The following is a 21,755-nucleotide window of genomic DNA, read 5'->3' as shown; positions in this document are numbered from 1 at the left end:
GCTCCCTCACCATCATCTGTTTTGGGCAGAGACCCATGTCTCCCCCGCACTCCGATCAGGGTATTCAGGCTATTCCCATCAAGCAGACTGCTTAAAAGGCCAGCGTCCATGCTTTGCTATCTTTCCAGAGGCTATGGCCTTGCATTGCCCACAGTTGTTACCACACCACTCTTTCTGGAGCAAGAACATTTATTCTTAAGGTGAAAGCATTACAGAGAAAATATCAAAACAATACAAGAACCTACACGCACACTAAAAGCTTACTGGAGGTTACCCATCGGTCTTATGGGGCCCTAGCAGGTCAAGTCCTTCCAACCCTTCTGCAAGGATTGGGGTCTGCCTTGGACAGAAGGTCCTGTCTGTTTGCTGGAGCAGGAAGAAGGCCCTAAGTCTGTTTAAACTCAGGCTGTTTATCCAGAAGCCCTTTCTTTGTCTGCTGGTCTCTGGAGAATCTATTTGAATCAGTACTTGTGAGCCTCCCCTGGGAGGGAGAACGTTGTGTGCGGGGTTACAACCTGTCTGGCTGGCTTTAATCACCAGCGAGTTTTTAGTTCCTGGAGGAGCTGCGGTAGCCCTTTTCAGTGGAGTAGAACATAATCATACATAAGCGATTCATTGAAAACAATGGACCTTACACATTTTCCTACCTCTGTCACCAGAATCAAATCACCAGCCTGCAAACGCAACAGCCTCACTTCTTGTTGAAACATCTGAATGGTCTCATCGTCAGGTAAGCCAGGGTCAGAAATTGGACTTGGATTTCTCAAGGAGAAACATCTTGAGGAGATATTCCCTTGCTGGCTGCATCCTCTTTGAAAATAATTTACCAATGGCACATCTGTCAGCAACATGCCCTTCCCCCAGGGAGGGTAGGCATTGTGTGTGGCTGTCTTTTAACAGCAGCACTGCTTCACGAGATGGGGAGTTGTTACATGCGAGGAAGTCGTGCTCAGTCAGGACACCTGCAGCAGTACCAAACCAAGCTGTGGGAATAACTGATGGTTTGGTTCAGTTTGCTGAACTGAAAAATGGGGGAAAATGAATGGTTTGGCATCAACCCAAAATGACAATTTTTCAGAAAAATGCAAAAAACTTGAAAAGTAATTAGTTTCAGGCTGAACAAAATATTTTGCTCAACCCAAAAATAAATGCTTTGGTCTTTACCTTTTTTAGTAAAAAAGGAAGTAAAATTCAAACTGAAAAGTCATTTCAAGTCAAAAAGTTAATTTAGAAAAAAAAAGCCAAAACAAAACATTTCATCTTTTTTGGATTTTTTGGGGTGCAGGGGAGGGCTGAAACAATTTGGTGAATTGAACTCCAAAATGTTTCGGTCAACCTGAATATGCATTTTTCAGAGGAGAAAAAACAAAAACAAAAAAGGTTTCATCCGAAAATTTTCGCCCAGCTCTAGCACCAAATACCATCCCAGGAACGGAAAAGGAAAGTTTCTGAACGACGACAAATTCCAGCCAAAAATACTTAACGCCAAAACTTTATCTTAACTACTGTCTGCTTACAATGTATTGACAAGATAAAAGAAGGCCACACAGTGCTTGAAGAGGCTAAGTGTGAAAACACCAACTCAGAGCTGAGTTGAGGGGCATCTGGGATAGCCCTGCCCTACATGTCTTTGGTTGCAGTAATGAGGGTGCTGAGGGTGAATGCACTGCCCCAGCAGGTGCTGCTGATTAGAAGTGTCCTGCTTGAGTGCCCTGGACGCTCATGCATCAAACAATAAAATATATATATGGACAATAACTAAGAAGAACCTACATTGGAGTGTCCAGTTCATTCAGGGAGGTTCTCTAGCTTGTTATAGAGTAAGTCAGACTACATGATCACAATGGGCTCTCCTGGCCTTAACATTGATGATCCATGAATTTCCCTTCTCATTCACTACATGCCATCCAGCCCAGACACCAATTTCACCAGACAAATACATATTGCTACGGATGATGTTGAGATTGTGGGCATCCAGAGTGCCCAACTTTTGCCTTCCAAGAATGTGGAAGTTGGAAAAAACCGAGTGGTTGATGTCAGTATGATTGCTCAGGTGAGAAAGATTATTGGCTATGTGAAGAAAAGCCCTGTATCCCTGTCAAATTCGATGAATAGTTTCGGTTGGAAAAAAATTGATTAGACTTTTTGAATCTGAAACAGGTGTTCTGATTTCAAAATTTGGCCAATTCAAAACAAACCAAAAACACGTGGAAAAACACCTGAAATAGCCAAATCAACTAAAAAAAAAAAAAGGTTTTGAGTTGACTCATAATGTTTCTGCCTATTATAAAAGAATTATTTTCAATTCAACAACAAAAGGAAAGAAACCATTTTCAGTTCAAATCGAACAGGTTTTTTGGTTTGGATTTTCTGGTTCAGCCCCCAAGCCAGAAAATCCATGATTCACTCTACTCTATTTGCAGTGTCATGAGGCCTCCAGACCCCCAGTGCTAATGTGACACCTGAGAGAGAGAGGTAGGCTTGTTGTCTGGAAAATTTGTTTCATGAAGTTCAGACCCCCTTGGAGCCTACACACATAGGGTTTCCACTCTTTGGATGAAACAGTGCAAAACCACAGGGAGTCCTTTGCACGGACCGAGTACCTTGGATCCAAAGTACTGATATTCTAGCTGGGAGGGTCCGTGCAAAGTACTGATATTCTAGCTAATAGCAGCAAAGGTGGCATCAGAAATGGCTCACTCACCTTTGACAATTTCCTTAGCTACAGACCACTGGAAATAACTAAGGATCTTAGATGACCTTAATCTCCCCAAACTGGGGGTCTGATTCCCAGCACACCCATCCCACAGGGGAGATTTAATATCATTTCTGTACATTCCCCTGTGGTCGATGAAGGCACTTGAGCTCTTTGGTAGTTGGATCCGTTCGGGTCGATACTTTTGCCTACGCAGACCCCCATGGAAGTCTCAAAGGCGACTTCCAAGCATAGCAGTCCAGACAAGAAGTGGAAGCCTAATGAGTTAGTAGCCAGCAGAGCATTTTCCATGAAGGAACCTCAACTTGGAGTTTGATCCCCCCTTAGTTTGGCCCAGGAAACAGAACCCAGGCAACCTGACTCCCAGCCCTGCCCCTTCACCAAACATTAAACCCCACTCCCCTTCCAGAGCCAGGAATCCTCACTCCCCACACCCCAAGCTGTTCTCGTCACGAGACAAATATTCACCTAGCACAATAAGCTGGGACTGTTAAGAAGCACAAGACCATCACCTGACTGACACTGTTATGGGTTATGGACCCCGGCTGGTGGGCTGGTCATTTGGAATTGGGAAGAGATCTTGAAGCACATCCTGTCCCCCCACTAGAATGTTGCTGTCCCCAAGGGACAATCTATATCCCCTCAAGCTCTTCCACTAGGGGTCTGTGTTTCTCCTTCAGTGCCTGGTAGAGCCGGTCCTTGCAGTCATTGTCCCATTTAGGCACCAGCTCATACAGCTTCCTCATCTTCTCCATGCTGGATCTCTCTGCTCTGATGCTCTGGATTTGCTCCAGGTCCAGAACAGAGCCACACAATGAATCCAGGATGCCATCCACTGCCATCACCCGCTGGATCAGCTGTTCTCGGTGCTGGCTGACAAAATGCTCATCTAGATGAGGATGAGGATGAGGAAGGGGAGAGAGAATGAACAGAGGTTTATCATGCTGTCATTTGATAATCTTACATTTCCCAAATGAATGTCACCTTATTTAGCCTTGCAGCTAGATGCAAAGGGACCTCTCACCCAGCGCCAACATGCAGCCATCTCTAGGGTGGTAGCCACATAGCAGTGCTGAGCAGAGATACCTCTTCCAGCACTGAAGTGTAGCCACCTCTGTTGTGGATCTTGACAGCTGTTTAACAGCTGCACATTTACACCACACAACATATGGACTAGGTGGGGTTTAACACACTGTTTTCTGGGCTTCTCACTGGAGGGCTCTGTCTGAAAGAAGAAATGGCCTTAGGTACTGGAGCCTGAGTACATTTCTACTGACCTGTTTGAGTTTGGACAGATGAAACAGAAAGCGTTGCATCCTCTGAGAGAGAGAGAGAGAAATGGGAAGTCAGACAGAAGATGGATTCAAAGACTAAGATCCTATTCCTAGGTTTTGAACTAGCCATCAGCAGAAGCAGATTGGGGCTCCAGGCACAAACCTCTCCCCCTGCCGTGATCTCCTCCTGAGCTGAGCCTACCTGGTTTCACATGTGCCTCCCAGATTGGCTCCTTGTTGATTTTCTCTACCAAGCTGAACTCCAGTCCTCCCTGAATGTCCTTAGTGTAGATTTCCATATATGACTGCAGACACTCTGCTTGGATGTTACAAAACTCCAACTCCTGATTGAAAACAGAAGAACTGCATTCAGGGTGACCCCCTCTCGAGCCAGCAAGGCTTGGAAAGGGAATATGGTATGTTAGAGCAGGCCAAAGAAAATTTTTGAATTGCAAAAACATTCTCTGGCCAGTCCTGTGTTGGGGGAAAAGGAGGCACAAAGTCCACACAGCAGACAATGGCAGAGTTGGGAATAGAAGCCGAGGTCCTGAGTCCAAATCTCCTTCTCTAACCCACTAGACCCCACTCCTCTTCCACAGCCGGCAATAGAATCCACAAGACTGGGCTCCCAGGGCCCCTGTTGTAACCCCAAGAGAGCTTACTCCCCCCCTAAGCTGGGGAAGAAGCAGGAGTTCTGACTCCCAGGCTCCCCTGCTCTAGAGAGAAGGCCTCACTCCCCTTCCAGAGTGGTGTCAACTAATATACGCTGGCTAGCATACAAAAATCATAATAATATATATTATCCATACCATATTTATTAGTATACATTATGCACCAACAACATTAAGTACAAATATTGCAACAGTGATGTAGCCTAAACTGGTCTATACCATAATCATGTTCACTTATGCTAAGTATCCCATAACATCTTGCAGTAGCTGAAGTAAGCATTTGGCATAAACAGATAGGAAACTTGTCAGGATCAAGATACACTTGTTCTATGTCTTAATACAAGCTAGGGAAGCTACGGACCAGTACCTGGAAAGCTAGTATCCAAAATCAAGATAAGGAAGGAACAAAATAAGTTAGGGAACTGGAACAAACTGATGGGTTAGATTTTAGTGACGTGTAAAGAGATGTGTAGCCTGTAAGATCATATAAACAATACCAGCTGAAATGTGTAACTTTGGGGAGCACATCTTCTGTGTAAGGTGAATGTAACACCACTGTGCAGACCAGCTCCTCGAGGACTGGTATCATACGGAACCTTTTTCCTGTATCATACTAATAAGCCTGATTGACATTGTTTATTTGGTCTCTTGAGTATATTTCATAAAGAAATAAATCAACCAAGCTTGGTCAAGCAATTGACCAGACAAATCATCAACAGCTGGGACTAGAAGAGAGCCCTGACTCACAGCGCCCCCTGTTCTGACTCACTACTAAGGGCAGGAACAAAATTCAAGAGTTTTAACTCACAGTCCTCCACTCTAACCACTCCTCATCAGGACAGAGAACCAGGATGTTTTTCCGACCTCTATAGAAGAAAAGATCATCTCACTTACCTTGGGTGTCACCTCTATGTTTGCGTGACTGGACACAATGTAACAAGAATCAAAGGTCAGGGGCTTATGGGTCTGAAGAGATGTCGACACCAGCCTTGATGGGCACTGCTTTTCATAGTCATCAACGGCCTGTAACATACAAGCACCATCTTTTAGTGGAGCTACACAGAGAAAACACAACAGAGGCTGCCAAGTTCCCCTTTCCCTCCCACACAACCACCCTCCGAAAGAAGGGTCTTTGTTACGAAGACCAAGAAACGCTGTACCTTGCATTAAGAGGGCAGACTCCTCCCAGCTAAAGGCTAGTTTTATAAGAACTGGGCGAATAGTTTGCATCCATTAATTTAATATATTATGATTAATTATTTATATTATTGTAGCACCCAGGAACCCCAATCATAGGTCAGGATCCCATTGTACCAGGTGCTATACAAAGACAGAGCAAAAAGACAATCCCTGTCCTAAGGAGCTCATTTCCCCTTGTAACAGGGACACCACCCCCAGAACATGCCTTCATGGCACGGGGTGGCCCTGTAGGCACCCCACCTTCAAATCCCTCTCTTCAAGAACCCGACTGATGCTTTCTCATGGCCACTAACACCCCTGCTTGGGGCTGGTTTATTGCACAGATTCATAGCTTCCAAGGCCAGAAGGGACCACTCTGATCATCTAGTCTGACCTCCTGTGGCCTGCAATATACAGAACTGCCCTAAAATCATTCCTGGTCTCTCTAGTAGTCATGTCGGTCCCAGGATACAACACCACTGCTTGATCTAGAGCAGATCTTTTAGATAAACATCACCCTCTCCATCCAGTGAAAGAGAATCCACTCCGGCCCTTGGAAAGTTGTCTCAGTGGCTAGATACCCTCATAGTTAAACATTTACACATTACAGTCCCAACTCTGCTCTTCATGGCACAGCCACTTCCAGCCCTTTTTTATCTGGAGTCTTTACTTCCCCCAGGAAAAGATCCAGAACGCTCTCTGGGCTGTCTTCTCTGTGGCTTGGAGACACCAGATGACAAACCTCTGGTTCACTCTCATGCCACTACCTTACTTACATCAGCGGCCTAATTGGGTCACATGACCCACGTCACACGAGTATCTTCATTCTCCCCATTTGGGGAGAGGCTGAGACCCATCTCCTCATAAAGGGCCAGCCACCACAGGGCACACCTCTTTTTCTGATCAGAAATTGTCCATTGCAGATCATCATTTTCTCATCAAATCATATGCAGAGGAACGACAGCTTACTGGTATGTCACAGTCTCTGCAATGGACACGGGTCTTTAGCAGAAAACCTCCTAGCGGAGAGACCAGCTGCTCTCCTCCAGTATGTGCTTGCCAAACAGGTGCTCTCCCGTGCCATTCTGGAGCACTCCCAGGTGGGATTTTAGAACCTCTTGGTGCCAACTGGCAGAAGACACCGAAAGTGCACAGAGTTTTCCAGGAATCCCCTGGGTCAGATGTATGCCTATTCAGTTTACCAACGCATGGCATGTGAGGTCTCCTCCAAGAGTCAGAAGCCCATTGGTTGGATATTAGGAAAAAACTTTTTCACTCAGAGAGTGGTGAAGCACTGGAATGGGTTCCCTAGGGAGGTGGTGGAATCTCTTTCCTTAGAGGTTTAAGGTCAGGCTTGACAAAGCCCTGGCTGGGATGATTTAGTTGGTGTTGGTCCTGCTTTGAGCCGGGGGTTGGACTAGATAACCTCCTGAGGTCCCTTCCAACCCTGATATTCTGTGATTGGTCAACATAATCATCAGGCAATGTATGCCTGGACAATACTTCAGGAATTAAGTATCTGTACTGAAAGTTCTCTTCTTAAGGCATGTGAGTTAAGGCAGGTCACCAGAAGGTGATAAACATACTCATGTCAGGTTTCTCTCTCTCGCTAGTCTGCTGCATAATGGAGGCCTGTTTGCATTACTGAGCCTGATGCTAATCAGAAATTGCAAATGCAGCAAGAGAGGAAAGCTGTGGGGAAAAAAACAAAACAGCTGGGGGGTAGACTGTTTACAGGTAAAGACAACAGATCTGGGGGGTATAACTAGGGGTACGGAGGTACAGCATGGATCCTGCACCGAAGAGAGGAACGGTCAGCGTGTTCTGCCATATAAATGCATGGTCACAGCCAACCTGGCAGGAGGATGCCGCAAAGACTTTGGGTGAGCTAAACTTCAACAGAGAGCAATTGTCTCTTGTGAATTAAGTCTCGGCTCTAGAATGCAGGTGATGATTTTGCTTCACATGTAACCATTTGTCTCCAATATGTTTACTTGATACTTCTCACATCTCTCTACTTAGCTAAATAAGCTTTTATTTGTTTTCACTATGATCATATCTCAGCGCTGTGTGTTAAGTGGAGCGGTGATCTGAGGTGGAACTGGTAAGCTGGTGTGTACTGCTCCTTTGGAAGCAGCAAATCCGAATACTGCAAGGGTTTAATGGAACAGGAGCTGGACATTCCAGGAGAATGCTTGGACGGCTCAAAGAGTGGAGTGTGCCTATAGCTAACCTGCAGGGAGAGCGTGTGGTCTGTGTAGGCCTGGAAGGCAGTGCTTGTGTTGCCTGTGGAGTTAGGGAGCTGACCCCGGCAGGCACAGACAAGACTTCCTCATGCTAAGGGCACATTGTAGTGAGATGCCTCACAAACCAGGGAACTCCTAGAAAGCCCGACAACAGGTTGATGAGATTGTCTCCCAGATGCTTGATAACCTTCACTTGCTCATCCAGATATTCAGACACTGAGGAGGTCTGGTAGCAGGGTCTGTTCCCAGTCTTCAGCTACAGTGAACTGTGAAGAGCCTCCACTCTCTTCCCCCACTCACCCTGCTCTGGCTTCTTGATGGCTTGCAGCACAATTGCTTGTTCTGGTATTTCAGGAACTTTTCTGCATGCTCCCCCTGTTCATGGGACTGCTTCTTCAAGAACTGGGCTGTGGGCCTCAAGGCCACTTCTTGACTGTCAAAGTAGTAGGACATGGAAAGGTAGACATAGTCAACATACAGCTCCAGTTTTTCCATGAGGATAGCAGCAGCCTCACAGTCCACGCAGAAATTCCACCATGCCTGGGACTCCATTTCTGAACCTATAAGATTATACTGCAAAGGATCAGCAAGAACTTCTGGATAACCCAGGCTACTGAAACAAGAACACCAACCCAGAAGTCCATGATTCATTAATTTTTCATCATCATTTGCCATTAGACTTATCATTTTTAAAGCTCCTGAACTGATTTATTTCAAAATCGGCTTGATGCTTCAGTGAGATCTACAGAAGAAGCCAGGTTTGAAGTGTCTAGTTTAAGGTTATCTGAACACAATAAATCTGAGACCAAAACAGATAATTAGGTCATTTTCTGGGTGACATAACAAAATATTAATAATAATACCTTACTCTTACATAACGGTTTTCATCAGTAGATGCCAAAATGCATTACACATGGAAGTCTGCATCATGATCCCCATTTTAAAGACGGAGAAATTGAGGCACAGAGCAGGGAACTGACTTACCCAAGGTCAGCCAGCACACTAGTGTCAGAGCAGGGAATTGTTGGAGTGAAATGCACAGTGGCAGAAATTGGTCTTCAGAAATGTGTTTCAGTGCACAGTTACCACACCAGCTGCATGCCTTGTGAATTATTCCATGCTCTCTGCTATAGGGTAGCTTACACCGATTGCAGGTTGTAGCTGATTCTCAGTTACCTTGAACCGGGAGTGGTCGTTAGGGATGATGTAGAGGTGAAGAGTCGTCTTTGCCATCTTGAGTGCCCAGTAGAGCAGCACAATGGAGTGGATCAGAATTGGTGGTTTGGAGCGATTCCCCCAGACCACTCCATACAGAGAGAAGCTGGGGTTCTCCAGCACAGCGTGGAACGGCCTCACTTGCATTGGCTTCTCCAGGGTCATCCCTTCCTCGATGAAATGGGCGATTTGCATCCAGGAGGTGTCAGCCCCTATCGGTAGGACGCAAAGCAAATGATGCTCCGTTAGCTTGTTGTGATTTCTTGCTGTCAGAGAGGTCACGTATCCACCTGAGTTGTGCATACACCTGTTCCTGCCCCCCTTACGGAAGCAGCTCTGGAGGCCACTTGGATTCTGGTGCTGGCACCAAATGTCCCCCCTTCCCTATGTTCGGTCTGACCCCGCTCCCTGGGAGCTCCCAGCCTGCTCCCTTAATTACTGCTAGCCTGGGTTTGTATTTACTCCAGGACAGCCAAGCAGCTGCTGTCCAGTGTAGCCTGGTCTGTACATATAGACTCCTGGAAACGAGAGCAGAGCCCTGTAGAATCTACACTCCCAGGGCTAAATCAAAGCTCACAATCCAGTCATTTCTACTTCAATCAGCCTTAGTAAATTACTTGAAGATCTATGGACGAAAAGCCCTATATTAATAGTGCTCAGTACTATATTAATGATTGTGATCACAACTATGATACTCAAATTCGTAACCATCAGTGTAAACAGGTTACAATAAAAATTAAAATGTGTAACAATCAGTACAGTCCTGATTCTGACAGCAATTGTGGTAGTGACTATAACTGTGATCAGGGCTGAAATTTCAATTACGTTTGTGGCAACGACAAGATTGTAATTATAGCTGTCGTTTCAGTTAAGATTGTGGTAGTTACTAAAATTCTGATTACAGCTGTTTCAGTTAAGATTCTAATTATGGGTGTGATTAAAGGTCCAGTAACAATTATTATTTGATTATAACTGTGATTGATCATGACTATAACTATGGTTGTAAATATGATTAACATAGCCATTGGGATTGCAGTAATATTTCTGAAATTAGGGTTACAACTGTGACCCTCATCACGACAGCGATTATGCACTGTGATTAAAAGTGGGCAAAAACAATTTTTCAGTTTGTTGGAATTTTTAAAGTAAAAAAACAAATTGTTTTGGATGGAATGAAACATTTTGTTTCAGTTTCAACCATTTTTAAATGATTTTGAACTTCTAAAAATAAAATGAAAGGAAATTTGGAAACAGCCCCCTCAAACAAAAAATAATTATTTTAAAAAATGTTAAAACAAAACATTTCAATTTTTTTTCATAATTTCTTGTTTTAGGCTTTCCTCGCCTCGGAATAATTCAGATGTGGGGAGGGTGGGGAGGAGGAGACCACAAAGATTAGTGAATCTTTTTGGTGTTGCCAAATCTACAAAGGTTAATGCACAGAATCTTGCCTATCACTTTCCCTGAGTGACACTTGGTTCTTGCGTTATGTCAAGGGATAAATAACACTTTCACCACACCATTCATGATTTTGTGATAGGTATGACTGGCATTACAATTATTCCTTTCCTACCTTGTCTCTGAAACACATGAAGAGAGGGGGGGTGAACAGTTCTATCTGGGGCACATGGTTTGGGCTCTACCTCCCAGTCAAGGTTTCAAGCCCCGTTATTGCCCGTGGCTACCGTACCTCTGAGACACAGGAAGTGCGGGAGGTGAATGGCTGCCACGGCCCCAGCCGGTTCTGCCTGGATGCTGAATAAAGGGCCAGCGATCATCCATTTAGGAGTGCTCCATACACTCAGATGCTGATCCCAGAAGCCGTATCGGTACTGGACAGTCACTGCTGCCCTTACCTCAAGCCCCAGTTTGGTTTCAGAGCAATGGAAGGAGCCTGCCCCAGGGAGGTGAACCCTGCATAGTGCGGGGAGGGAAAAAAACCAACAGAACAGGGCTAAACAGCACCAGATGGAACCATCCCACATTTCCTGGTCTAACTGAGCTGCTGTCATAAGAACCTTAGTGAGGCAGAATGGCCTCCCTCCAAGGCCTGCAGAGAGGAACCACTTCCCACCCTCCGGTGGGCAGAGCCAGGCCGGGCCAGTCCCTCGCACCACAAGCAGACGAAGAAGCGGGGCCTCCAGCTCAGTTGGCCGGAGCCAGGGAAGGAGTCGAACTTGCTGCTGGGCACTGGACCAACCAGTGCCCTTGGAGCAGGACCCCAAGGGAGGAGAACTGTGGAGCCTGCCGCTGGCTGAATACCCTGAGAAGCCACCAGGACTGCCACTAGAGGAATACCCCACGAGCCGCCGGCTGCAGAGTACCCCAAGGAGACTGAGGACCTGAAAGCAATGGAGCTCTACGAACAGGTACGGGTAGGAAGTAGCCCAGGGAAACCAGACATTAGTCTGGTTGTGTTGCTGAAACCACAGTCAGCATGTTTCAGTAGGACCCCCGCTGACCCGTGGGGGGACCACTCACCACTGGTAGGGTGCTGGACTGGCGCCTGGCGGAGTTGGGTGGGCCCAGGTCCCCCGACTGCCAACCTCACCCCTGGATGGTAGTCTACCCAATTTAGGCAGGATGGCTTGTCTGTGTTTACTATAGATTACTACTGCTCTGCTCCACCCACAGGGCTTGAGCCTGACTGTTTGCTGTCTGCCCCAGCCAGGGACCTGGGCTAAAAGACTGCCAGCTGTGCTGCCCTGCCAAAGGGGCCAGGGCCCTAGAGTCTTTTCTGACCCTTACTACACTAATCCCCTGTCAACTGGCTATCGGCCGCTAGGTGGCGTAGCCAGGCTGAGTGGCCTCTCTCCAAGGTTGACAGGGAGGAACCACTACAAGAACAAAAAAGGAACAGAGTCACCCAGTCAAGTGAGATCCCTTTGTAACTTCGCAGTCATCTTTGGATTTATCTTAAGTAATTTTGTATCATCTGCAAATTTTGCCACCTCATTATTTACTGTTCAATATATTCCCAAATGATCTGGAAAGGGGGGTAGAGTGCAGATCCCTGTGGGAACCCACTCTATCTCTCCATTGTGAAAACTGATCATTTATTCCTACTCTTTGTTTCCTGTCTTTAACCAGTTACTGATCCATGAGAGCTCTTTCCCTGTTATCCCATGACTTCTTAATTTGCTCAAGAGCTTTTGGTGAGGGACCTTGTCTAAGGTTTTCTGAAAGTCCAGGAACACTATATTGACTGGATCATCCTCGTCCACATGCTTGTTGACAGCCTCCAAGAATTCTAACAGACTGGTGAAGCATGATTTCCCCATGCTGACTCTTCCCCGACATATCATATGCATCTATGAATCTGATAATTCTGCTCTTTACTATAGTTTAAATCAATTTGCCTGGTACTGAGGTTAGGCTTTCTGGCCTGTAATTGCCAGATCGCCTCTGGAGCCTTTTTAAAAGTAGGTGTTACATAAGCTATCCTTTGGTAGAGGCAGATTTCAGTGATAGATTACATATCACAGTCGGTAGTTCTGTAGTTTCATATTTCAGTTCCTTCAGAACTCTTGCCTGAATACAGCCTAGTCCTAGTGACTTAATACTGTTTAGATTTCAGTTGTTCTAAACCCTTCTCTATTGACACATCAGTATGGGACAGTATTTCAGATCTGTCACCCAAATAGACTAGCTGTGAGGTGAGTCCCTCCCCTGCATCCTCTGCAAAGAATTCATTTAGCTTCTCTGCAACAGCCTTGTTTTTCTTGAGTGCTGCTTTAGCACCTTGATCATCCAGTGGCCCCACTGATGGTATGGCAGGCTTCCTGCTTCTGATGTACTTAAAAACTATTTTGTTGTTAGAATCTGAAAAGCATCCAGCAAAGGACACAAAAACTTTCTGGGCCTGCCTTATTATATGTTTACACTTGACTTGCCAGAGTTTATGCTCCTTTCTAGTTTCTTCAGAAGGATTTAAGTTGTAGATGTTAAAGGATGCCTTTTTGCCTTTAACCACCACTATTACACTATTGTTTACAAATGGTGGCATTTTTGGTCCTCTGGGTTTTTTTGTTTGGTTGGTTTGGGGTGCTTTTTTATTAATATTTGGGGGTATACATCTATTTAAAAACACACCACAACAGAGGATCAATCTAGTCTCCATGCAACTTGTAGGCAATTCACCCTTGTTCCTTTTAATTTAACAAGCTTCCTCATTTTTGTGTAGTTCCCCTTTTTGAAGTTAAATGCTACTGTGATGGGTTTCCTCGGCATTTCTCCCCCCCCCCCCAGGATGTTAAAATTTAAATTACATACAGCGGACTCTCGCTAGAACACGTCTATATAGCACAAATTCGCTTATAGCGCGGGACCGCACATGGATTCCAAATGTAATCACCTTCATTGGAATCCATGGTAATGCAGTCCCCGCTATAACGCGGTCCCCGTGTTAATGCGGGACCGCGTATGGATCCAAAACCCCACTTTCTAGCAAGGGTCCGGTGTAATTATATTATGGTTGCTATTACCGAGCAGTTCAGCTATATTAGCCTGTTGGACCACATCCTGTGCGCCACTTAGGACTAAATCAAGAATTGCTTCACCCCTTGTAGGTCCCAGGACTGACTGCTCCACAAAGCAGTCATTTACGGGGTCTAGAAACTTTTTCTCAATCTCCTGTCCTGAGGTGACGTACCCAGTCAGTAAGGTGGTAATTGAAATCTCCCAATTGCGTTTTCTGCAGTTGTAGCCTCTGTAATCTGCCTGAGCATTTCACAATCACGGTCACCATTCCTGTGGTTATTGCCACTTACCCCTAGACAATTTCACTGTTTATTTAAAATTGACACACCAAAAGCCAGAAGAACGTTGTCTAGGTCACTGTTCCCCCTGGGGCAAATAAATGGGGTTTAGCGCCAGTGAGAATTTTATTGTAAAATTCTCTAGTGTGGAGAAGGTCTCAGTGCAATAGGAGCTGGCCTGTGCAGCCAGACACAGACTCCTGCAGAGGGGGTAATTTCAACCTCCCAGCCCCAGTCCTCACCTGTACGTCTCCTGGTTCCCATCTGGCCCCCGAATAATCTCTGGACTTATTTCTTCTGAAGGATCCTAAAACACAGGAACAGGCATTAACTCAGCTTCACTGTGGATTTCCCACTGCAGAGCTCTTGTGAGGAGGGAATCTTGTCTGCTGTGGCCTAGTATTCAGCTGGCAGCTGTTGCTATGGCCTGGGACCCTTGCAGTGCATCTGGCAGAGAGGACTCGGTGATCAGATGAATTCCAGCCCCACGGTCGGATGCATCCCAGGCGACCAAGAAGCCCCAGGTCCCAACTACGAAGCCTGGTTATCTTTAGCTAAGTTGAGGTGGGATCCTCACTGACAACTGTCAGGTGTGATCACACGCTGGAATGCAGGAAGAGAGATTCTGTGGGGTCATGAATTGTCTCTCTAAGCTACCGGCTGCGCTGGGGTGAGTGCGCTAAACACCTCTGCCAGGAGAGACGGGACTACTCTGGATCGATTCAGCCCAGGGCCCAGTTATTCCTGCAGTTACATGAATATCTCCCGCTGAAGCTAAGAAGAGCTGCATGTAAACAACTGATTGGCCAGACTCCTGATGTATAGACAGGCTCTGTTACAAATAGCACAACAGACACCAAAAGATGAAGGGAAATGGTGTGTGCACTAGCCGTTCTGATGATGCGTTACGAGAGAGATTTGAAACCCAGCATTTAATAAATGCAACTGACACGATCTCTTTAGAAGTGCTTGAAGGGGAGAGTGGGTTTCCAACCCCACTCTCTCCAGTCTACGTTCTTATCATCTAGCACAATGAGATCCAGTGACTGGAACCTGAACTGGACAAATTCAGACCATAAAAAAGGCCACTGGAATAACTATAGACCTAGGGGATGTGGTGAATTCTCCATCAGCTGGAATCTTTCCATCAAGACGGGATGTCATCTAAAAGCTACGCTCTAGTGCAAATAGAAGTTATGAGCTTGAAGCAGAAATGATTGGGTTAGGTTCTCTGGACTGGGTTATGCAGGTGGTCAAACTAGATGATCATAATGGTTCCCTCTGGTCTTAAAAATCTATGAATCTATAATTATTACAGACTCAGGGTAAGTCTACACAGCAGTGGGGGCCCTACAAATCCACACTGTGGCAACACAGCTAGTGGCTCAGGCTCGCCTGAATATAGTCTCGCCTGAGCTCCTTGGCCACACTACTATTTTTGGGCGTGAGCTGAAGCAGAGCCAGTATGCGGCCATCCACCTGAGCTGAGAATCACACTGCCCAGCTGCTGTGTAGACATACCCCAGACAGACACTGACAAAGGCACACAGGGAACACATCTTCCTTGCAAATACAAGGTGTGTTATTAACTTGGATTAGCCAACAGGTAAAAATAGCAGCAAAAACACAGTATTTCGGCTTTTAAATCAGGTTAGAACCTCGCGTTAAAGCCTATAGAGCAGCCAGGGTTGAACGTGAGCTGCTGATCTGAATCAAAAGCTGAGTTGTTGTATCTACACTGCTATTTTAACCAGACTTGAACTCTCTTTGTTCTGTGGTCCACACCTTGATCTCCCAGGCTCTACCGTAATACACCTAATACAGAATATACAGAGCTCAGCACAATGGGGTACTGGTTCATAACTGGGGCTCCTACGGGCTACTGTAATACACCAAATAAATAACAATAATTAAGAACATCATTTTTTTCCTGCTATGAAGACATATCCTTAAATAGTTTCAGATTCCTCCACTTGCCATCACCTGACTGGCCCACCAGGCACAATCCTGCCTAAATAAATTTTCTCTGATCTAAACAGTGGAGGTGTTAGAATACCCCTGGCTCAGCTCAGAGGGTGAAATCACAGCCAGAAACCACAGAGAAGGAGACTGACAGACAATGAGCAAGGGGAAAAATACACCTAATCCCTTACCTCCTCCCTGGGACACAGTTTGCATTTGTCCGTTCTCCAGTTATCCCAAGTGGGATCCTCCTTCCTGCTTTGTTTTCCTGCAGCAGACGGGGAGATATTATTTCAAGTAACACATTTTCCAGGGGATTATTTTTTAAGTGCAATTGGGTTTTTGGGGTGGGTGAAAAACAAATGAGACCAGAGCAGAGGCAGATTCTGCAGCCTGGAGGATATTAAAATTTTTTTTTTAAATGTAGGTGGAGATTAGCTAAACAGAGAGACACAGGGGAGAGGATGATGGAGGAGATGCGAGGAGCAGGTGGGGAGGGGAAGACACCATGAGGGAGAGATCGGAACCAATAGCCAATCAGTGCAGGGAAGAATACGGTCAAAAAGCAGCCTGAGGACAGTGCCCAGCCATCAACAGATTAAATCCAGTGCAGCTGCAGGGGCATGTAGTGTGGATGGTCCAAGCAGCAGGCCAAGGCAGCGTCTGGATTCTATCCACTCAGGCCCCTCAAACTACCCCACTTCGCCTGGTCAATTTCAGTCTCACTCACCCATAGCTTCGGCCTTGGAGCCAGTGAAGGAAAGATACCTCTTCATGAAGGCAATTGCTGGGGAGTGTGGAATTACAGTATGAATAAATCAATATAAATATCTAGCAGAGTTCTCTAGCACCTTTTGGCCCACAGCGCTTCTCACAGGTAGGGACACAGGAACTGCCAGACGGGATCAGAGTTGAGATCTTAGATTCTATAAAAGGGATGACACACTATGCTACAATGCACCCTGATTTAATATAATTTAAGTGTCTAAGAATCTAAGCTTCAGGCGTCTTTCTTAGTTTATTAGTCTGTTAGTTAAGTGAAATTCTAAGTCAGCTCTGATAGCTCTTAGCTCCAGCTTCTTCTAAGCTCTGCACCTCCCACGAAAGAATTGAGGCACCTGAGGCAAGGCTGGTCCTTGGTCTCATAACCAAGTCATCATGGAAGGGTGTGAGTATATTAATCAAAAGCATTATATTATATAACAGGATATGTATCTTTAAAATAATAATATTGCATTTGTAACTCTGATTATAATTCCTTTTTATCTCAATAAAAGTCTTTAAGACTATATTGGTCTCAGTGTGAGAGTCCTGTCATGCCCCCGAGGGTCCTGTGCAGCCAGATTCTGGGACAAGAACCTTTATTATCTTCTGATAAGATTGACTGGTGAGCCTATAACCCATACTATCCAAATTAATGACAATAACAACCTCCTCAAAATCAGGCAACAACCCCCATGTGGCCCCTCCCAGAGGGGAAAAATTAAACAGGCCCAAACCCCTGCAATGACTCTGGTCTGACATACAATCCCGGGGCTGTCACGGTCCATCACAGCAGTGAATTTCCCTCAGGGCCCCTGCCATCTCCCTGAGCGATTCTCAACTCACCAGATGCTAGCGTTCCTCCTTCACCAGGGGGAATCTCATTGCCTGACTGCGTGAACTGGCTCTTTGGTCCTAAAGATAAGAGAAAGCAGAGGAGTCCTCCATGGAGAGGTACTAGATAGTTGGCTTCCCAGATCAGAGGAGAAGGCACTAACCCTGGAGTGACGCTCGCCTAGCCCCTGCACTGACACCAAGACAAATGGACAGAGGTGGAGAGAGTGGAAGATTAGCAATACATGACAGGCACAAAGCTCTGTAAGACACTCAGGTACCTCCACCACGAGCTTGGGATAAACAGATACAACAGACCACAGGGCCAGATCTTCATGTGCTCACCACAACTCACCTGAATTGCCTGCTTTAGTGCAAGTGGACGGCTTCCGCTCTTGTTGTGGATGGCTCGAAGCTGTGGGAGAGACTTAAGAGAGAGTGAACTTGAAAGGTAAAAACAGGCCAGAACTAGAGATGGACCAAAAAAATTTTCACATGACTTTTTATTGACCCCCCCCAAAAAAAAATTCAGCTTCAGCCACACCAAAATGTTCTGTGAATTGGTGTCAGTTTGGCTGACTTGTTCATTTAGGAAAAAAAACCCTTAAACTCCAAAAAAAAATCTGAACTATTTCTTGTTGACATATTGAAAACATTTTGATTTTTCCCTTCAAAACAAAATTTTGTTTCCAGGTTTCCTTTAATTTTTTTTAAAGCAATCAAAAAACGCTTTAAAACAGCCAAAAGTGAAACAAAAGTTTCAGTTTTGTCAAAACAAACCTAAAATGAACATTTTTACATTTTTTGGGTTGCCATTAAAGTATAAAATAATTTTCAGTTTGATGCAAAAGGATTCCCCCCCACTCCCAGTTTTTCAGAAACCCAAATATATAGATTTTCCACACAGGATCAGAATAACCTGGGATCTTTAGGAATAACACTAGATTAACTCTGCCCCTAGTAGTTGGTTTAATCAGTTATGTTTCCAGGCTCTGCAAGGAGAAAGAACAGAAACGTCCTTGCTGCCTGGTGCTGTCAAATCAGTTCTCCATTTACATGGATAATAGCTGTTTACACTGCTGATGATGATACAGTAGATAGTTTTTGACAAATGAGCAGAGGTGTCAATTACATCACAAAGCAAGAAAGGGGAGCTTCAGGCTTTAAGGGCAGAGGAAAACAAAAGTTTAAGATAGGGAGGAATGAGAGAAAGGAAGGAATCTTTAAAACATTTGTGGCCATATAATTTCGGCAGGCTATACTCAAGTTCCATTGACCCTCATACCCGACAATCCACTAGACCAGTAGCTTCCCTCTACTAAATTCCCCTGGGATTCGCCTGAATAACGATTGAGCAAAATCAGAGTCAGAGTGTCAGCCACTGAGAACTGAAATCTCCCTTGTATAATATTTGCTACAAAAGAGGAAATATTCCTATACATGCAGGCAGGGTGGATAAAAATCATTGATTTAAAAAAAAATAAAATTAAGAAAAAAAAAGTTTTTTGATAAAATGCTTTTTGAGGAAAAAACCTATCTAAAGATAGTTTTAACTGAGATATCTTTGAGCTATAATGTATCTTATCATGGAATAGGAATTATACATTCTAATTCTATAGTATGAGACAATATATTCATGTAAAGTTTTGTAAATGAGTTCTAACAGTTCATGGGTTAGGGACCCAATCTTTTGCGGTTCCACAGGCTTCTGTGTAGATTATTTAGGTTAATCTTTGTATCTACCCAGTGGGACTCAGTGCTCAAGTCTAGAAGATACCACCGGAGATGCTTAGTTTTGCATTCTCAAACTGTGGATTTGTCTCTCCAGAGGTAACATGCTTGTTGACAGCAAAAATGTTTTAAATAAATAAATAAAATAAATAGAGGTGAGAAATAACAGACCTCAACTCTGTTGTCCCTCTGTAAATTTGCGTACACAGAGTCAATCCCTTACCTCTCTCGAAAAGTGCAAAGTTTCAAAAAGTTCAATGAATAGAAGATTGTTGGAAGCAGAATAGATCTGGACAAGGAGAAGAAGCCTGGAGATAAATGTGAGACGCAACATATGCTTGTTTTGTTAAAATATTATGTTTGCTGTTGAAGAAAAAGAAATCCAAAATACTTAATGTTGTTGTTTTAGTTAAATAAAACAATTTAAATGTCTGTCAGGTGATGTTCTCCTCCTAATACAGCATGGCAAAAAAATCCTCCAAATATTAATGATTAACCTGTTGAACTGGAGATAGTTCACCTCCCAGTGACTTCATAAATATCTGCTTCAATTACCTTTGGTAAATGAAATAACAAAACAATCATTCATTTTCTCATATAGCTGTAAAACTAACCTGAAAAGTTTTCAAAATAAATCATTTAAAAATGTGTAGTGTGTACCTTCTAAAAATGAAACCTACATCTATCTCTGAGTTGTGAAGAATATGTATTAAGGTCATAACAATCAACAAGAATGCAGTTTTTTTTGCAAACCATGATTAAATCGAGTCTTCCTGACTAGTGATTTAAATCAAATCCACCCTGCATGTAGGGCCCAACACCGCAGGGCCCCTATCCTGATAGGAAGGCGGGCTGGTTTTGTGGTTAAGGAACTAGCAAAGAGCCCACAAAATCTGGATTCAATTTGCAGTTTGGCCACAGACCTATGTGACATTTGGGGAAAGTCACTGTCTGGGCCTCTGATCCCCATTATTAACCTCCCATTATCTGCCCTGTCTGTTTAGATAGGGAATTCTCTGAGGCAGGGACTGTCTCTCAAGCACATCTGTCCAGGGCCCGGCACAACTGGGCCCCCCAATCTCCATCAGGGTTTGTGCAGTACCCCTGCTCTCAGGTGAGTAACCCATGCTCACAAGCAGCATGGGAACGTGGAATTCTAGAACAGGCAGAAGAAGGCTGGATCGTGGGAGCTTTTACTCATTTGACTTTTCCACCCACAGCTCCCCCACTCTCTGCCCTTGAGCAGACAAGTTCTCCCATAAGGCCATGCAAAACAAAAAAGTCAGCCAGGCCCAGGGCACTCTGGGGTCACAGTTGCCAAGTTTCACAGAGTAACTAAGCACCCCAACTTTCATAAGAAGCCAAAAATCCCATTTCAAGCCAGTCTCTAAGAACCCCAACACTATGTGACTAGATCCCCCCGGCGTGCAATCTGGGACTATGGTGGACCCACTGTGCACCCCTGACTCTCTCCCCTCCGGCCCCTGCTTGCCAGGAGCCGATCAAAAAGAAGAAGCCACAAGCTAAAAACTAGCTAACAGGCAACTCACAAGCCAATGAAGCCAATAACAAGCCCAATCTCAGCATTTTTTGGTGTGGCTTTGGCATGTCTGCCTGGGATGCTTGCCCATAAACCATTGCACCTGGGCCCAGGCGGGCCTCTCAGCAAACCCTGTAAGAGATGTACATGCACACCACAAGATGTGTTGTAACTCAAGTGAAGAGCGATCGAGTCAGCTCTAGATTTACCTTTCTGGAGTCTGGCTTCAACATCTTCCAGGACTTTCAGAACCGCTTTCGAATCCCCTCTGCAGTGCCTGAGAAGCAGGTCAGTTAGTGCTGCAGGGTCAGCTGGTGTTTTGGGGATGGGCTCAGATCCCCCCTCCAGCAGGACTTCACTCAGCTTATCCTTGAATCCCTCCAACTCCTCCTTACCCAGGGCTTTCAGCTTCCTCAGCAGGTCACTTCTCCCAGGGGCCTCCATGCTGCTTTCTGATCAGCCTGGCCAGCAGACAGAGTCAGGAAACTACAGCTGAGTGCCACGGGAAGCAAAAAGATTGTTGCCCCCTGAGAAGTGGGAAGGACTCAGGCTGCTGCAACCCGCCCCATTACCCCCTACACCCTCCAGCACTTCCTGATTCCTGCTCATTTAGTGAGATCACACTCTCGAGTCGGGGTGCTGGTTAGATGGAGCTCTCGCCTCTGTATTGCCTGTGACTTTTACCCACCTCTGACATCTCCTGTCCAGAGATCAGAGGGGTGTTTCTCTCTCTAAAATATGCCTGGTTTGGATCACTGCAGTTTAACTGACTGTGCTGTTATAGATGTGGGAATTTAATCAGAGAATGTGTCCCCCAGTCTGAACCTCAGCAGAGGAGTCACTCTGGATTTACACCAGGATCACTGAG

The 21,755-nt window shown here is 45.1% G+C and overlaps 1 protein-coding gene across 5 annotated transcripts; it reads right to left on the bottom strand.

The window, feature by feature from the left end:
* Nucleotides 1–177: 177 nt before the first annotated feature.
* Nucleotides 178–21,378, bottom strand: LOC127052787 (NACHT, LRR and PYD domains-containing protein 1b allele 2-like). Of its 5 annotated transcripts, none has more exons than XM_050956845.1 (12): nt 21,097–21,378; nt 17,972–18,043; nt 17,629–17,697; nt 16,751–16,807; nt 16,212–16,288; nt 14,301–14,365; nt 10,992–11,215; nt 9,263–9,513; nt 5,556–5,684; nt 4,193–4,334; nt 3,994–4,035; nt 178–3,605 (listed from the first exon to the last, which is right to left on the bottom strand). In XM_050956845.1, exons 1-12 carry the CDS (start codon nt 21,329–21,331, stop codon nt 3,349–3,351), a joined length of 1,620 nt encoding a protein of 539 aa, XP_050812802.1. In that variant the 5' UTR covers nt 21,332–21,378; the 3' UTR covers nt 178–3,348. The 5 variants fall into 5 exon arrangements, with proteins under 5 accessions (XP_050812802.1, XP_050812804.1, XP_050812805.1 ...); XM_050956847.1 differs by having other exon boundaries at nt 17,972–18,031; XM_050956848.1 differs by lacking the exon at nt 3,994–4,035.
* Between the last annotated feature and the right edge of the window lie 377 nt (nt 21,379–21,755).

Source organism: Gopherus flavomarginatus, chromosome 5 (genome assembly GCF_025201925.1).
Source record: "Gopherus flavomarginatus isolate rGopFla2 chromosome 5, rGopFla2.mat.asm, whole genome shotgun sequence".
In the NCBI taxonomy this organism is placed as follows: Eukaryota; Metazoa; Chordata; order Testudines; family Testudinidae; genus Gopherus; species Gopherus flavomarginatus.
Note: the sequence above shows the minus strand (reverse complement) of the source record. Positions and strands in the feature narration are given on the sequence as shown.

What these genes read in the sequence shown, in the direction of transcription:
- LOC127052787 (XM_050956845.1), bottom strand. Translation starts at nt 21,331, where the DNA reads ATGGAGGCCCCTGGGAGAAGTGACCTGCTGAGGAAGCTGAAAGCCCTG. An exon ending in TGAAGCCAGACTCCAGAAAG is followed by an intron (nt 18,044 to 21,096) that starts GTAAATCTAGAG and finishes CTCTCTCTTAAG; the next exon opens with TCTCTCCCACAGCTTCGAGC. An exon ending in CACTAAAGCAGGCAATTCAG is followed by an intron (nt 17,698 to 17,971) that starts GTGAGTTGTGGT and finishes TCTTATCTTTAG; the next exon opens with GACCAAAGAGCCAGTTCACG.